This window comes from Drosophila simulans, chromosome 3R (assembly GCF_016746395.2).
Source record: "Drosophila simulans strain w501 chromosome 3R, Prin_Dsim_3.1, whole genome shotgun sequence".
NCBI lineage: Eukaryota > Metazoa > Arthropoda > Insecta > Diptera > Drosophilidae > Drosophila > Drosophila simulans.
Window position 1 is genome coordinate 4,305,101 of NC_052523.2, and position 18,585 is coordinate 4,323,685.

At 42.8% G+C, this 18,585-nt stretch overlaps 1 protein-coding gene across 11 annotated transcripts in view; it reads left to right on the forward strand.

The window, feature by feature from the left end:
* Window positions 1-18,585, forward strand: part of LOC6727134 (diacylglycerol kinase eta) — a 39,259-nt gene that overhangs the window by 17,408 nt on the left and 3,266 nt on the right. For 2 of the 11 annotated variants that reach the window (XM_039295911.2, XM_039295915.2), the window contains 9 exons: window positions 4,684-4,764; window positions 11,838-12,686; window positions 12,812-13,356; window positions 13,461-14,376; window positions 14,445-14,579; window positions 14,751-15,194; window positions 15,512-16,231; window positions 17,351-17,473; window positions 18,318-18,528. In XM_039295911.2, coding sequence (XP_039151845.1) covers window positions 4,684-4,764; window positions 11,838-12,686; window positions 12,812-13,356; window positions 13,461-14,376; window positions 14,445-14,579; window positions 14,751-15,194; window positions 15,512-16,231; window positions 17,351-17,473; window positions 18,318-18,528 — 4,024 coding nt within the window. The remainder of the gene's footprint in view (window positions 1-4,683; window positions 4,765-11,837; window positions 12,687-12,811; window positions 13,357-13,460; window positions 14,377-14,444; window positions 14,580-14,750; window positions 15,195-15,511; window positions 16,232-17,350; window positions 17,474-18,317; window positions 18,529-18,585) is intronic. The other 9 variants (XM_039295912.2, XM_016176272.3, XM_039295913.2 and 6 more) reach the window with 9 other exon arrangements.

Below are 18,585 nucleotides of genomic sequence, written 5' to 3' on the forward strand. Positions count from 1 at the left end.
TCTTATTCCTAATAAAACCTTCTACTTATTAAAGAAGTTCTTTCTGTAGCAGCCCCTCATGCAAAATTGAATCATCTCCCACAGCATTTTCTCTTAAAATGCATTATATTTTTAACATATGCAAACAGAAAGCAATCAAAATGCATATGAGATCCTTAAGCTGCGATTTAATGTGCCACAAGAAGAAGCTGCATTTTTTCGCACCTAATAATTATTAATGCGCATTTTTATGCACATCATGGCGTGTGAAATCTGGATCCAATAGACAAGAGTGGCAAAATGGCAAAAATAAGCTTGTTTATCTGATGCATGGCACTCTTGCGGTTGAAATAATCCCATAAATCTCAATTCGAGCCCCAACCTTCATTGAAATATATGTACTCATCAGCATTACGCTGTCACAATGGGTTATACGGGGCGTATACTTAACGTGTGTGCCTGCCATTAATACTGCATTTGCTCTCAATGCCACGCATCGCATCGAAATGGCCTGAAAAATATTCGCTGACGCCCCAGCGCTATTAATCACAATTATAGTCAGCCAGCTTGTCGGCTCCGCAGCCTCATCCCACCGACATCTGCCGCTCCCCCGGAATCGGGTCACAGTTGTTATCCCGTTGCAGGGACATGACAAATTACACCGAGCCTCCAAGTAGGCCAGTAGGCTCCTCCTTCGCCGTCTCCTTTGCCCCCTTCTAAATCGCTCTAATTGCGGGCTTTTGTTCCTTCCCCCAAAACGCATGCAGGGGTGAAATGTTCATTTCGCAATGAGTGGGTCACATGTAATTGCCAGTGTGGCTAATGCGGGCCTGCCTGCCTAACTGGCTGGGTGGCTGACTGACTGGGTGGCTGACTGGGTGGCTGGGTGGCCCGGAACAATCGATACTGCTAAACACCGAAGGCCAAGCTCGGTAATTGCAAATCCAGAATGCTCAGTTCGACCAGAAATCAGTGCGTTAAGGTGGTATCCTTACCTCCAATAGATTGGCATCGTTCTGCGGGGGAAAATGTACTTCTGCATTTAGAAACATAGCATATAAATCAATAGAAATAAGATGCACAGAGAGAATAACCAAATTAACCACAGAGTACTACAGTAAATTTTAAAGTTATTTGCAAGCTAAATAATAAGGACTACATTTGTACTTTAAGTATGTGTCCCGTACTGATTCCAATTAGCGATATAATTACTTTAATAATCAATTGAAAATTTCGAAGAACAAATTAGAGTCTTCACAATTCCTATCAGTACAAATGACCACCTGGGGCATAATTTCTTTCTGTGCACGAGGCAGGGTCTTCAAGCCATAAATACTTTGCTAGTATTTAAATGTGGCTCTCAGCAAGGATTGGTGGAGCACAGCGGGCGACGGACGATGTTGTGGCACATTAATAACTAGGAGGGAGTGTTCGGGGTGGGGTGAAGAAAGTGGAGCCGCTGGTTCCCCGGGGGAGTGGCGGGCAAGTTATGCCATTAAAATGTCAAAATTTCAAGCTGCGCCACTTTGACACGCCAAATGAAACGTGGCACGCCCACGCAGACACCTACGTGCCACGCCCCGCAACGCCCACGAAGAGCCACCGCCCAGAAATATTTGCCAAAGCCCCAACCCCAAGGAATCCACCAAGCGTAATTTGTACCCGGGCAGCCAAAGCTATTTAATAATAATTAGACCCAAAACTGGTTGGCACCATTATTTCCTTGGGCCTGTTTTGTTTTCCTACCCAGTGGCAGAAGTATTCTTTGCATAAGACGATTTAAAAAGCGGCAAAAGTCTTTAATGTTTGTGTGTCGCACACCCCCACTTTGCAAATAGTTGGAATGCAACTGCGAACAAAAGTTCGCCAAGTGACATTTCAAAGGAACAACTTTGTCGTCAGGAACTTCTTGGCACTTGCGATGCGAAAGTTGAGCGCTGCAAAGGCATCAATCCGATATTGATGTGCCACCAGGATTGCTTTCTTTAAGTTTCTGCACTGATAAGATTGCTTTGATTTGCCTTGAACTTTCTTAAAGAGAATCCCTTGCCGAATGGGGCTCAATTAGTGGACTTAGGGTCTGATCGCCCAGCCTAACTCAGCACTTTTCCGACTCGAGCACACTAAATTCTAATGACTGCCAGCTCTTTTTTCCCATTAAGTGATTTGGCCGGCAGAAAAAGCGGGAGAGCTCAGGAAAAAGACGAAATGGTTCAGAAGTAATGCAAAGAAATTGATATGAATGGTCCCGAAACTTTTCTGCAAGTTGTACCGCCAACAAAAAAATAAAATAAAATAAAATAAATAAAAGGCCAGAGGAAAAGAAGTTCGTGCGCCAGGTGGCGAATCCTGTGCAAGGACCTGGTCCCCGGACCCTCGAAAGTGCGCAAATTAATGATTATTCGGGGCCGTTTTTCGTTCGGTCTCGAGGCAGAAAGAAATCTCGGCATAATGCAATCAAAGTTGGGTTAATGCCTGGGGACTGAAGCTGATAACACAGAAAATTAGCAATTTGCCTTAATGTGTCTGTGATTGACCCCAGAGGAAGCGGCAAGCTGGTAAAACTCGCCGAGAAGGCAATTCCCAAACGTGTCATGTGCCTCAGACCCATCGAAATAAATCAAATTCAAAAATTCAGCATAATTATTTTATTATCGATTATCGCCGCCCGCTGTATTAAAATATAAATCAAACACACAAGCACAGGCAAATATATATTTATTCGCCTCCTTTTTAATGAGATCCGCGGCAGAGCTTCTGCTTTTCCATTCTGCTTAAGATTTGCGATATCCATTCGAGCGGAAAATGTCTGTGCTCACTTAATTTAACAAGTGCGGAAACGCGCGCAAAACAGGAAAACCCAAGCACACTCACAAACGTGCGCATTCTGCCTGAAGCAAGGAAAAGCGATGGAATAAAAATAAATAAATCATGGAATTTATACGCAGTTGAGTATATTATTTTTTTAAAAAATAATAATAAGCAACAAAGCATGCTACAAAAGAAAATTACCTGCAACAGCCAACTGTGTTTTAATATTTAACGAACTATTCACTACTCACTTGAGGGTCTTGATTAAATTAGGAAAGTCCAGGCATTTCAACAAACTCAGTGAAATAAAATTCTGTAGAGAATGTGAGGCTCGCGCACAAATTAAAGTTAAAAACGTTGGCTGGGAAAAGCACTTGAAGCTCTCGCTGATTTCCACCGATTTCAGCGCACCCTTCGCAGGCTGAATTCGCCGAGGACTTGGGATTCGGTAGGAGATTCCTTCCTTAAGTGTGGGTACTCGAAAATCTCTTGTGCTTTCCACGCGGCCCAAGCTCACGTATTTCCCGAGTGCCCCAGTGTATCTGTGGGGACCTCGAACTGCCTGTGTGTACGTTTAATTATTGTAATGCTCACTCTGGCGGATTAAGCCGCTCCATCATACATATCCATTTGGTTTTGAGTGATGGCCGTGTTTTCAATCAATTATGTGCCAAAACAACTTATTATAATTACACACACTGGCAAACCGTTCGGTTCGTCGCACTTTCGCCGGAAAGACACCAAAATCAATGCGGTGGCTCCGTTCGCAATTCATGGAACCGGAAACAGTACTGGTATCGGTATATAGGTATTGGTTTTGTAAGCCACAGTACTTGGGCGTCATAATAAAACTTAAGGTGGCTTCAATAAGAGCTCACAACCTGCCACTGACACAGCTCCTCAAAACGGGAACCCTGAAAGTCAAGGAAGTTTGCGCCACATGAATAAATTATGCCAAGGCTGTGTATAGAAAAGCGAGCATATAGGTGAAGCTGCGACCCTCAGAAACGGAAGCATTGTTGGGACAATCAGAGGAGGTGGAGCAATCAGAGGAGGTGGAGCAACCTGAGCAGGCCGCAATATTAAATTGATTTTAGATCACTTTAAGTTCGCAGAGGACGGTGCACAGGCCAATAATCAAATATTAATTGTTGTGGGAATCGAGGCAAATAAAACAAAATACAAAAATAATACAACATACAGTTTGCCCACCTAGCAGACTTCACAGTTACCTTGGGGCGCAAACAAAATTCCAACTTTCTGAGCCACTCGAGTCAAAAGAAAACCAATTTTCGGCATGCTCAAAAACTACTTGAATACACAAACCTTGGCGTTTCGATGGTCGTGGAACTTGAGATTGGGATTGGGTTTGGGATTGAGTTTAGGTTCATGTTTGTGGGGCTCGGGTTTCGGAGTAGGACACCTTGATTTCGGGCTTCGCTTCGTATGGACACGATGCCCTCCATTGTCACATTTATATTATTTCTTTGGGCTGGCCTTTGTTGGCTGGTAAATATCCATTTATTTGCCGGCCTGTGTGTGTGAAACATTTCAATTTCCTAAAGGACCTGCGGGCCAGACAAGTCGGAAGGCCGGTCGGGGGTTTGAGCCACATCAAAATAGCCGCCGGCTAGCTTAAAACATTCCATTAGGGCCAAAGACAAGTCGAAATATACCATATACATATATATACATTTGTTTTTTCTTCCTTTTGACCTGGCTCAGTGCCAACTCATTCCCTTGCCCAAGGAAAGGCCAAGGAGGATGCAGGCCGCCAAAAGAATTTCTGCCACGAAATTAAAAAAATGTTATGTAGGGTTGCAATTTGCATACTCGTTTTATTCTTTCCAAGAACTGGATTCTAATTCTTTCCTTAAATATTTTCCCTTGCAGTGCGATGTTTTCGACGATATCGACCTATCGGATTTGTGTTACTTCGAGTGCGGCATCAAGAACGTAAATCATAGTTTTCAGGTAAGTCACATCTAAACAATGCAGAACCATAAAAATGTAATGTGAAAAGTTTGCCCTTCGAGCTCAGGTTTCGCACTTTGTTGGGCTCAGTATTTCATTTGCCGGGGGTACTTTTCGCTAATTAGTGCACCGATTTGGCTGCTACCCATGTGTTTTCCACAATTAACTGCCTTTTAATTTGACCAACTTTTGATAACAATGTGAGACCAATTGGCAGGCACCCAGAACATTTCCTCGAGGTGTTGTAAAGTAAATAGGAAACGGTAGGGCTTCTCGCCTTCTATTGACTGGTGTATCTGACTGGTTACATACACAAAAGTCAACCAATTTTTATTTCTATATACCAAAAAAGGGGAAAAGTCGAGCCACAAAGCAAAAGTCAAACGGAAAACAAAAGAAATCGAAGCAAAACGTAAACATTGAACGCGGTCTGCACGCTGAATTAGCATAAGTAGGTGACCTCCTGCCAGTTGGAAATCCGATATATATATATATATATACTCTCCTACAGATATATGTAAATTTTCGGTTTCTCTTCATACACGAATGCGCAACATTTGATGCGGGAAATTAGAACGTTTACGGGAAATCCTCGGAAAGCAGTATGCTTGGGCCCAGCTTGTTGCTCAATTCCGTGCGCCTTGCAAATAATAAAAATCCCCATATATACATACTTTATACTTTCTTATGATATAAATAATAAAATTGCCAGACGAGCGAATAAGGGAGCCCTAACAGTGGAAATTGCCAAAAGGCTTTTCCCTCCTCACTTTTGCGAAAATGTTATTAGCGAAGGCGGTACCCATCATCGTTTTTATTGTCTTTTGTCAGTTGAGTTTCCACGACGGTTGGCGTGATTCCAAATCACCCTTGAGCAAATATATGCTTAAGGTGTTATCTAAAAGGAAAAGGGAAAAATCCATTTTATGGTGAATCCTCTTAAAGCTAGTCAAACGTTTAAGCCAGCGCAAAGCCCTTTGTTTTTAAATAACGAAACTTTTTTCGTCGAGGGAATAGCTGAAGTGATTTTTTCTTTGTTTAGCCAAATACAAAGCAAATTCAATTTGCAATGTACCACGACAGTCCACAGGTCGAGAGTCCTGCCAAAAGCAATGCACTCAGGATACTGCGAGTGGTTGTCAACAATGTCAGCGACACCATAAACCGCAAACAAAAGCGTTCACTCGTTGCAGTCGTCAGTGTCACGAAAATATAACAGCAAATAAGCCAATGAGCGGAACATTCAATAAAAATGCGGATAGGAAAACACATTCGCGGAAAAACCAATTTCCCGTGAAAGCGCCATGAAAAGTTTTCCATCAATCTTGATGCACAAAAGTGCAAACAAGGGATGTGCGGCTGTGTCCTATCCTTCGTAAATCTACACACACTATTGAAATCCGTTTTGCTCAAAATATACATTTAGAAAACAAATAAGTTACCCTATTTATAAAAAAATAACTTATCTGATTAATAACGTAATGTGTGCCTTCAACTGAAAATACCTATTCTAATCAGTGTTGAAAGCATATACTTTCCTAATAGTCAGTTAACGAGGTTAAATTTATAAATGCTTCAGAAATTACTGAAAAGCGAGTTCCATTCTTGAGAACGTGACTCCTTAAATGTTACGACTCCCTTTTCATACCTGTTACTCGTAGAATACATAAAGGGTATACTAGATTCGGTGAAAAGTTTGTAACCTGCGTTTACGAATCTACAAAGTATATTCATTCTTGATCAGGATCACTAGCCGTCCGTGTAACCCCACATTTTTGTTTTTTCTTATTTCTATTCTTGCCAATTTAAAACTTCTACTTTCCTACTGAGTATCTGATAGTCGAGGAACTGAACTGTAACGTTCTCCTCGTTTAAGCTTTAATAGCTGTTAAAGTCTTATTTCGCTCAAGATGTCTGTCTTCCAAACTGGCGAAGGGCTTCTTAGGCACGTAAGCGACATCTTACTTGTGGCCACGTGCCTCGAAACTTTTCAGTTACAAATAAACAATGACAGAAAGGTTTACTAGGACTTTGTGCAGTAAGTGGTAAGCGCATTGTGGGCCAATTCCCGACGCAGAGTGTTTTGTGGCTCAAACCGATTGTCGATGTAAGTACCCGGTGTGGCGACTGGCTGGTGAACAACGCCAGTTTTCTCATCACTTATAAGAGTCGCATAACCTTTAGTGCTCCCAAACCAGCTGGGAAACACTTTCATTTTCGCTTCACTTAACAGGCTCTTATTCTCTCAGTTTCCGTCCTTGCAAATAGCTTTTGGCCTTTCAAACATCAATCTTGAAATTGTTTAGGCAAACGAAATGGGTTCAGATGGATATTATATTCCGCCATTGTTCGGATGCTGTATTATTGTGTGTCGTTTCCAAAGAATTTATATTTCTACGACTTACCTCCAAGTTTTCCATTACTGGGTATTAAAATCATAGATAATCTCATGAACTGATTAGTGGTGCCTAAATGCACTTGTAAGTCATCCGCTGGACGACTAATTAACACCAACCACTGCCTTATTATGAAGGACCTCAAGCTAACCGACACTCGACTAAAACAAAGGGCAATCAAGCGTGACAGCCACAATTTGCGTACTTCACTTATCGAGGGCAATTTTCAAGTATGCCCCCACCAACCTCCCTTTGGCGGACAAACTTTCTGGGAATTTGTAATAGCAATCAAGCTGATTGATTGTCTTCACCACACACATCGTTCGGGAGCGAGGAAGCAGCAGCGGCATCAATTATGCAAGATGAAGCTCGACTTCTGTTAATTTCGCATCACACCACGCGGCGTATACGTAATGCGCAATTCGAGCGACTGCCGAGTTCCCTTGCAAATTGAGCAAAGTTAACTGGCAGTCATCAGAGCAGCTTGGCCGCCCAGAATATATTTTGAAAAATAAGCAATTTCTTCGTCGCTTTTAGCAAAACTTAATTGATTTCCAAGAACAACAGCAGTCTACAAAGTTATTCCCCAACGTCAAATATTTTCATAATTAAGGCATTTCCCCCACTGGCTTTTTGTTGTTCTTTAGCAAATGTCAACGTCAGAAAGACCCGCAATTGTTTAATTGTTTGTTCAGATTTAGTGCTGATTCCAGACCCCAATCAAAAGTTTCGTTATCCCAATTTAGAGTCGTAAGGTCAAGAGTTGTTAAATGTCATGTGGCAGTGCGTAAATAATTAGTGCACTCACCATAAAGTCAATCTTCTTGATTAATTAACATCTGCAGATGGATTTCGTGGAAACTGCCTACTCAATGGTAGAAAGGGCCTTTCAGTCTTTGTGTATTAATTTCATAATTTCCAATTTAACACAATAATGTCTTCAAGTTTATTACTTAGCAAGGCATTCCTCTCATGTTTATTGTTCACGCTAAAGCAAACATTACAATATTAAAGCATGTTGGTTTCCAAGAAACACACAAAGCTCTGGATTATTAGTTTTTCCCCGGAGGGATCCGGCAAGTTGAAAAATGTATAATTTTCGCATTTGCTTTGTTATGGCGTTAGCCCAGTTTCAGGTAATTCTAAGGCATCCAGCAGGCTAAAGTCTCTTCCTTGCCCTTGAACTTTGTAGGAGAAAAGTATATTATTTACCAGAGATGAACCCAATGTGTTAATGGTTTAACTAGACTTCAAATTTGTTTGTCTTTTCCAGGAAAACTCAAATAAAACGTCTCTGAGTTCTCGTAAAAATTTAACTTTGGGGCAACCATTCCATTTAACCATCCATTTTACTCTCAAAAACATGTATATTTCCTGTACTTTGACTTGCGAATATGGTTCTAAAGTATAGATTTACTTATATATGCGCAGAAGTGATAAATATTCAATGCCTTAAAGAATCCTTAAAGCAAAACTGAAAACATATTTTCGAATTCATTTCGAGAAGAGTAGAGCGGAAGCAGAATTTGGAACTTCACAATTTAGCCAAATGACCGAAGGGAGGCTGTTAATATTACAAAAGTAATTTTAAAAGTTCTCGCTCTTATTTTGTGCGGTTATGTAAAAGCGGCCAGTTTGTTTTTCCGTCTCTCCTTCTAAAAAAGGAACGGAAACAAGGATTTTTACTGTGAAAGCCAAACGGTTTTGATGTGCTCGCTGGGGGATAACGCGGCGTATGCGTAATTTAGCGTTTGCTTCTGCTCCTGCTTCTTGTGGCTCCTTGTTATGAATATTTTGGCCCCACTTCGGTGTATCGCGGCATGAATTCTGTCATATGTCGACTCAAGTGGGAGCGGCACTGTGCTGCGTGAAAATTGTTAAATTATATTGGATTTCCCATATGAAGTATAGAAAACGAAATACAAATTTCATAGAAATTTAAGATAAATATCAAATGGCTAAAGTAAAATGTAAAAAAATTGAGTTTCTTCATTAAGGGGTATATCCATGTAAAACTTTAGGTCGAAATCGTTGATACATATATAAAATATACAATACGTCAAATTGTTTTCTGCTGTATAAATATTGTGATTTCCTCACGTACAAGACCATTTAAAGGTAATCACAAAATTTTGCCAACTGCCAAGTTATAAAAATATATCATTAAAGTTGCCAAAAACCATTAAATCAATGAAATTCCTTAAAGTATAATTACAAGTGGTTAAATAATCCGTTTTAAAGTACAGATTATTGATTTTGCAGAGAACTAACTAGATTCGCATCACTAATCAAAGTTTGCAAGCTTGATTGGCCATTACTTGCACATCAAGGGTCATAGATGCCATTATTGATTGTTATGAAATATGGCAAAAACTTGCGGTATTCCTTGCTGGAATATTCCATCGTCCGCAGGATGGCAAAAGGACATGACAAGAGGGTCCTGCATTTTGTCGCTAGTTCTCGCATATTGCGCTTTCCCTGCGGACCAGAATGGCCAGCGACGTTGGTCTCTGCTGTTTTATACTGATGTGTCCCGGTTTTACGGTTCCATTTTTTTGCAAGTGGAAACTCGCTGTGCTGGAACAGCGAAAATCGCCATGCAACACCGCGAACGGGTAAACAAAGAACTAGTCCTGGCAAACAGATTAGTTTTCACCGCTGATTGGTGGACGCCCAGAGGTGTCCGTGGGTTGTAAAAAGTGTCTGGTCACTTTGACCAATGAAATTTGAAATGGTGATTAAGAGTGAAAATTGAAGCTAAGCGCAAATATCCTGCAAACAAGCTTGATAACGACGGTGATGTAATTTTCTCAATGACATATTTAGGTGAACTGTGTACTTACAAAACTTTTCACTAAGTTTAATAAACTTCCGATACAGCTTGAACTTGCAATTTTCAGAACCAACTTACTTAAAATTGCTTTTTCAAAGGAAAGTTTGTGAAATACAATCAAGTGCAGCGAAAAGGTCAGAGATAATAAAATTCCTGGACAAACTAATTAAATCCCCATCCAAACTGAATTAAAACAAGAATTAACAATGAAATACCCAAATGTCGCCGACAAAAGTTGCACTTCAGTTTCAGTTTCCCAAACCGAAGCACTCTGGGCCGGATTTACTCTTAAAAGCACATTCATGTTCCAAACGTCAAGTCGAGAGGTCCCACCTCCATCACCACCACCCACATTGAATGGCACGTGCATTGGGAATCAGTTAACCTTGCACATTATACTAATTGAAAACAGGAAGAGCCACGAACCCAGTAGCCAGGCTAGAAAGGAGTGCCAGGATGGATGGCGATAATGACTTTGCGGTTGCGTTTGCGGTTGCGGTTACACATTAATTGCAACATCGAGTATGCAAACAGGACGGGGCTGATCCCTTTGATTGAAAATTCAGGTCCGGCGAGAACCGTTACGAAGTTAATGCGTTTGGAATGCAATTAGTGAGACTCGTTTTTTCGGGTGGCCATGGTCTATCCCTTACTCCCTGATTTTGTCTTTCCTGTGGCAAGAGTTTTCACCAATGGTTTGCCAATAGTTCACTTAGCTGTCACAACAAAGCGCACATTGTGCGACTTATGACACAAACACCATGACCCCCAGCCCCACTCCCATTTACAGTTCAGAGGTCGTTTCAGCCAATGACATTGGCATGTCAACTGGTCATTGTCAACGTCCTCCAACTAAGTCATCTGCACTTGCATAACTCGGCTGACATGGTATGCTTGATTTATTGTACTCATCCGGCACCCTTTTGGGTGCAGAAAGTTAATTAGAAAATCTTATTAAGCTCGGACATTGAAATTAATGGTAAAAAACAAAGTCATAACTTTACCTTGCAAAGAAACTTCGTTTAGTCAATAGCAAGGGGAAACTGGAAAAAGCGAAGATAAAATATCTCAGAAGGACATATTCCCCATAAATTAGGCAAGGCTACCGAACAACGGAGCATTAGAATCATAATCCGCTAAGGTAACTTTGAAGGTCGGTTATATTTGTTTTGTGGGAGGGTGTGTGGTCGCTGGGTGGCTATGGGTGGTCTATGGGTGAGCCACTTGAACGAGCTTATACGGCGGTTTGTCCTACTTACGGGCTTGGCACATGACCTCAAGCCTTTGGCTGGTCCATTTGTACGCGCATTATCATTAACATGAGCAGCATTAGCATATTAATGAGCCCACCAAAATACATAATAAACCCTCATTTGATTACACAACTAATAAGCTGACCGCGGTAGGTAGCCTCGTTCCAGCGAATGTGGGTTTATTAGGGGAAATTACGTTGCCAAAAAATTACAAACCATAATTAACAAGGTTTTTGTGAATTTGTTTCTCTTTGCTTTTATATTCCTTGTAAATTTCATTAGCATATCCTACATAGATTTGTCTTATTTCGTATAAAATAGTATAAAGTATAGTATATAGATAGTATGGTATATAGATTGTATTTAAATCAAATGAAATAAAAACTACAATTGGATATTTAAAATGTAAAAAAGAATAACAACAAAATATTTTAATTATTTCAAGTGAACGTATAATGTTAATGACAGTATGCATTGTGTAATGATCATTAAATTTTATTCTGCTGACGAGTACACTTTTCTTGCCATATCCCTTTTGCCCAGGATACAACGCATTAAATATTAACCTCGATTTTTTCGTATTACCCACAGATAATCACACCCACTCGTTCGCTGGTGCTCTGCGCCGAGTCCCGCCGCGAAATGGAGGATTGGCTGGGCAGCCTAAAAACGGCGACGGCGCCGCAGAGGCCTCGTGGTGACAGCTTTCTTATCGAGCAGCACGACATCCTGTCCAACCACCACCACTGGTACGCCACCTCCCACGCCCGCCCCACCTACTGCAATGTGTGCAGGGACGCCCTTTCCGGGGTCACCTCCCACGGACTCAGCTGCGAGGTGTGCAAGTGCAAGGTGCACAAGCGATGTGCGGCCAAGTCGATAGCCAACTGCAAGTGGACAACGCTAGCTAGTGTGGGCAAGGACATCATCGAGCAGGCGGACGGCATCATCATGCCGCATCAGTGGATGGAGGGCAACCTGCCGGTGTCCTCCATGTGTGCCGTTTGCAAAAAGACCTGCGGGTCCGTGCTAAGACTCCAGGATTGGCGGTGCTTGTGGTGTCGGGCCACCGTCCATGTGGCTTGTCGTCCCCAAATGGCTGTGGCCTGTCCAATCGGACCTGCCAAGTTGTCCGTGGTTCCTCCAACCAGCGTACACTCCATCAGCACCGATGACGCCTGGGATGTGGCCAGTCCCAAGGGCAACTTTTCGCCCCTGCTGGTCTTCGTGAACTCCAAGTCTGGAGACAATCAAGGAGTGAAGTTCCTGCGGCGCTTCAAGCAGCTACTGAATCCTGCACAAGTCTTTGATCTAATCTCTACTGGTCCGAGTCTTGGATTACGGCTATTCCGACACTTCGAGATGTTCCGTATTCTGGTCTGCTCCGGTGACGGATCAGTAGGCTGGGTTCTTAGCGAGATCGATCGCTTTAACATGCATGTAAGTTTTTATATATGCACATTTCTATGCACTACATTTTACCAAGTAGTAATAAAATAATCACAGACTGTATCAATTTTATATATGTATTTTATAAAATATTATTTTCTTCTCTAAATGAACAGAAACAATGTCAGGTGGCCGTGATGCCTTTAGGGACGGGCAACGATCTGGCCAGGGTTTTGGGTTGGGGCTCGAGCTGCGACGACGACACCCACCTGCCGCAGATTCTAGAGCGGTACGAGTCGGCCAGCACCAAGATGCTGGATCGCTGGAGCATCATGGTCTTCGAAAAGGCTATTCCCGTGCCCAAAACACCCAAGATGTCCATCAGCACTGAGCAGGAAGCGATGCTCACTGGCATGGTGACATCGGCCAACCATCACCTGCGCTTCATAGTGGAAACCAATGACACCCAGACCCTGATCAGCTCCACGCGGAATCTCTGCGACACCGTTGACGACCTGGTTTGCCGCATCTCGGAACACCACAAGGATGACGAACAGCTGGCCGTTAAGTGTGACATTCTCAGGCAGAAACTTAACATGTTGCTGGATGCTCTGCAGGAGGAGGAAATCGGTGCCCACAGTGGCGACGATTTGATAGCCACCATCAGGAGTCTTATTGCGAGAAGTATTCCGGTGACACCAGGATCCAACGCCTACCTGCTGTAAGTAACTATACCAGATTTAAATTAAAAATCAACTCAATATTCAATCAAATTTAATATCAATATTTAATTGGACATTATTATCTATAACCCCTCACTACCAGCAATCCAAACATATCAATCGAAAAGACGGAAAAGGATCAAATTAATTCAAAGGAGCGCAGAAATAGTCGATCCCTTCGCTCTAGCGAGAAAGAGGCTCTCCAGTGTCGTGCCAATAGCGTCAAGCGAGCCATCTACAATGTTGTGGAGCACTCGGAACCAGGACGTCCTAAACGCTACCAGCGAAAGTTGTCCATCACACCGTTTGAGGCCCTGAAGCTACCTACAAACGCATCCGGAGAATCAACACCCTGCACCTCCCCTGTACCGATAATTCCACCCATCAATATTATCTCTCCCACCATGGAAACCTCACGTCTCACCTGCATTTCCCCTCTGCCTGATACCCGACGAGATTCCGTTGATGAAAACTTCTTTAACAGCATAAATTTGCCTGCTCCGCGTCAATTTGCGGATAGTCGTAGGAGCTCTGGTGTGGAAGTGATCCAGGAGATCGAGGAGGGCGCCAATGGGGAGACCGTGTACCGAAGAAGTCGCATGTCCCTGACGGGTGGAGCTAATATCGATGATGCCGGTAATCGTTTGTCACCCTGCAGCGACGGAGGGGAAAATACGCCCACCGAGCGCAAAGTGGACTTCCTTAGGGTCCCGATCCACACTGGCGAACCTATAGTAGACCCCTTATGCGATTATCGTCCCCACGAGGTTTTCGAGCGCACCTACTACATGACCCGGGAAATGGACAAAGACAAGGAAAAGGACAAGGAGAAGGACAAACCCGTGGAGATTGACATGGAAAAGGATACATGTGTGGAGAAAGACGGTAGCGTGCCCGAGGAGAAGCTGGTGCATACATGCAACCTTCAGGTACCCGGAGTTGTCGTTACCCCAAACCCCCAAAATGTTTACTCAAGCGCCAGCATTACAATCATTGACACCGATGCACAGACCACTACCGTACGTGTCCCATTATTGAGATGTAATCGCCCGCACCATGATTGTCTAATTCTTTCTAAACTTTACAGGAGCAATCCTCTTCCGATGATCTGGGTGGCGAAGCCAGCGATGTTCTGTCCGCCATTAGCAATGAGGAGTGCAGCGTGGCCTCTGAAATATTTGACAAGCAGGACGCAGGACAAACCGTGGGTGATATCATTCAGGTGAGAATAGGTATACTTTGTTAAATTGCAACTACATTATTTACAATGTGTAAGCGTGTTAAGCACTGCATTTTTAAGTAAATAACAACCAAGAATATAGGTCCACCCGGGACGACCTTTATTTTATCCAACCCGGTTCTTTCTACTTTACTAACATTGTTTTTAATCCAGAATATGGATGCCAGTAACTTTACACACATCGACTCCCCAGAGACGAGTGATGAAACGGAGGCCATGCCTGGCGAGAGCATCATGGACGACATAAGCTCGGTATTGGGTCACGATATAACCTATGCCCTGCAGGACAACACGCTTACCGACGACACTACCACTCTCTGCTCTGAGCATGTGGGACCACCGAAACCTCCTCGCAAGAAGTCATTGAGCGCCCTAAGCCGCACCCAGGCTCATCCGCGGCGGCGCAACTCGTCTCCACCGAGAATTGCGCGATTGGCGCGAATGGACAGCGATGATAATCCGCAGCAATTCGGATTTGAAAATATCGTTTTCGAGATCGACAATAGGTGTGACGACCAGAAGATGAGGGAGCCACCGCGCTACTGCAGCCTGGCGCAGTTCGTGGAAGGTAACGATATAGCGCGTCAAAGCTTCAAGGTAGGTATAGCCGATCAAGTTGGATTAGCTGTATGTCTAGTTTGTAAATAGCGTATAGAGTATCTAGAGTTGTTCTGTATGGTTGTCGGCAGTGATGAGATATGGCCACTTATGGTAAACTCTTTGTTGCTCTACGTTTGCTTCTTTCTTAAACTTTTCTTTTTCGGCTGTTCAATCGAATCAACCAACATCTAACAAAATATTAACCCGTCCAAAATCGAACTAACAAAACCAAACCAAACCGAACCAAAACTGAAACCAATCCTGCAATGTACAAAAACCATCGACTACTTACTATAATCCTGCTCCCGCTGAAGCGTCCCAAAAAGCGCATCTCACTGAAAAAACCCAAACCAACTACAACCACTGAAATCGTATCTCAACAGCAGCTTATGCTAGAACAACATCGAGGTGGAGACAACGATAGCGAATATCCGGAGCACCAGCAAACTCCAACGAATAAAGGGGCCAATTTACTGGCCACCACCAGCGAGGACGAGCTGTCCACGCAGACGGCCATCAAAATAGAAATACAAGACATTGATGCCACTGTGCGCAACCTCAACAGCAGCATGAAGCCCAATACGATCTTGACCACGTCGACATCGCCCACGAAGAAATCGGGCCATGGACAAGATGTAAAGCGCATTACTTTTGATGAGTCGTGTAAGAAAGAATCCTTTGATGATGTAAATCCCAACTATCCACAGATAAGTGTTGTTGTGAGGCCGCCGACGCCGTTGCGCGGCGACTCCATCAAGCCCACGGTATCGCTCCTGCCGGTCTCCTCCGGCGGAGCCATGGCCGTGTCCATGACCTGCTCCGGAATGCTGGGGGTGCGAGCCATGAACGCCTCTGAGATCAGGCGACACTCGAGCCACGCCCCCGGCCTGGCTGTCCGCGAGTTCGACAAGGACAAGGACCGCCGGCACTCCGGCTTCAATCCCAACCAGCTGACACTCGATCCGGAGCACGCCCGCTTCCTCAGCAGCTCGCCGGCGGCTAGTCGCAGGATCAGCTGCGGCAGCCTCTTCAAGGTGAGTCTACGAGCAAACCACCTCCTCCTCAGCGTCTCTCTACAACCAGTTCCCCATATTGCACGCCTTAAACAAAAGTGGCACAACATATTTTTTTTCAAACATTCTACAATAACTGAAAAACAAATACGATTATAATGAAAACATTTTAAAAAATGTTTAAGGATAATTTTGTAATAATTTGTAAAAAAAAAACGATATATTATGAATTTGAACTTAACACGGAAACAGATAATCAAAATAGTATTAAAATTTAGATAGATCCCTTTAAAAATAATACTTTACAGCACATTCATAGTGTATATTATTATAATCAACCCCATATGAAAATCGAGTTGTGCCACTTTCGTTGCGTGCCACATGTTCGATCCAAATTGGCTCCGCATCCGTCGGCAATTGCGAAGTTCTTGAGTTTTGATTGTGTCAATCGAGCAATTGGTGTCAAGTGCAATTGCAAGTGCAGAATGCAGCTATCATACAGCCACACACTAACAACAGCGACTGTAGGTAATGGTTCGTTCAAGAAATTACCAATCAACCACCTACCACCAGGGAGTTTTGAAAAAAAATCTGGATTCAGTTCCAGGTATTCACGTACTTTTAGTTTGCAGCTTAAACAATATTTATTTATTAGGAAACATTTGGTGCGAGTACAAGTTATTCTTTGCAGCCTTTTTTGGTTATATATTATTAATTAGGGCATTTTGTTTGTTCCGATAAAACATCAAGGTATATTAGATTGCCACCATTTTATACAATTTTCAACCGTACAAAGTGTTTAAATCGGTTAATTTATATGTTTTCCACATTATTGAGTTACTTTAGTTCAAATAGACAGTTAACAGTAAATTAAACCACCACAAAATATTACCAAGTAAAACAACCATGTTCTATATGATTTACATAAGCACAAAAACAATTGGTACGTATTTCAAAATTCATTAACCTATATGAGCTTATGATTTAGATATTCTTAACCAAATCTTAAACTCCATACCACAACGACACTGTTCTACTCCATACATGTAATTAATTGTAATTATCAATACACTGTAAATGGAAAACATTCAAAACTAAACACTATTTATAAAAGAAGTCATTATAAATGCATTTTCTTAGAAGAAAAACAAAAAGATCGCCACCAAGCGCAGCTACGGATTGTTCAGCGTTCGGTTCTTTGTGGTGGCCGAGCCAGATTTTCGCCTGGCCACCCTGGCGCTGATAAGGCCACTGATTCCTCTGGTAAGCCAGTCCAAAAATCCGGGCCGCGGTCCCAGGTGCTCGGGCTCCGGACCCTCCCCAATCCCTCTGTTCTGATCCCAAAACAGTTTCTGCGTTTCTTCGTTCGTTCGATGTGTAAGCTTCCCAGCAAGTCCCAATATCCGGATCTACCAACTTATCGAGTAATAGCTTCGGTCTCACCGAAAGAAACCCATGACAAATGATGGCGTAACTGAATCATTTATTTTGAAACAAATTTATAAAAAGTACTGTTATTGTCCGTGTTAAAATTTGAACCTATCATTTTTATTACAAACCAATAAGCTTGACAATATCTAATCTTTTTAAATAAGCCAATTCTGTCATGGGTCTCCAACAGTCTTTGAATTTGATAATCCCCCTGTACAAAGCGTCTCTTTTAAAGTGGCAGTTGCAGATCCTTAGCACATGCGTCAGTTCGCTTTTGAGTAGTGTTGCAAAGTAACCAATAAGTTAAAAAAAAACTATTTTAACCAAAACCATAACGAAAACAACAAAAACACGTAGCCTCTGCTTAATACCCTACCATCTATGATTTCCATTCTTTTGTTTGTTTACGTAGTGTGCTGTCTTCTATGCTCTGTCTCACTCCGAATCTCACTTCGTATCTCTCTCTCGCTCTGTCCATCGAAAAGTACTTACCAACCCTGCGCCGTATTTGCAAGCCACCCAACACTGGCACACTCACCCACACAAATCACACTCAATCACATCCACATGTTTCTTTGTATCGTAGTTAGTGCTGACTTTCCGGTTGCTCTTTGACACGTACTCGACTTTTCCCGGTTTTTGGTTTTCGCGACTAATCAAATCCTCTCTCTTGCAGCCGAACGAAGCACTTCCGAATCTGCAGACCCTAAAGGGGTCCAAGTCGAGCTTGTTTATGGGGTCAACTTTATTCGGTTTCGATCACTTGGCCTCCGCAGAAAAGGACAAGGAGGAAAAGGGCGGCAAAGACAAGGAGAAGACGCCCACCGAGGAGACCAACCGCAAGTTGCCCATCATCAATCCTCTAGTGCGACTGCCCAACTGGCCAAGTAAGGACCATAATAAGCTTTTACAATACTTTTTTTTATATATATTTTTTTTCTCCA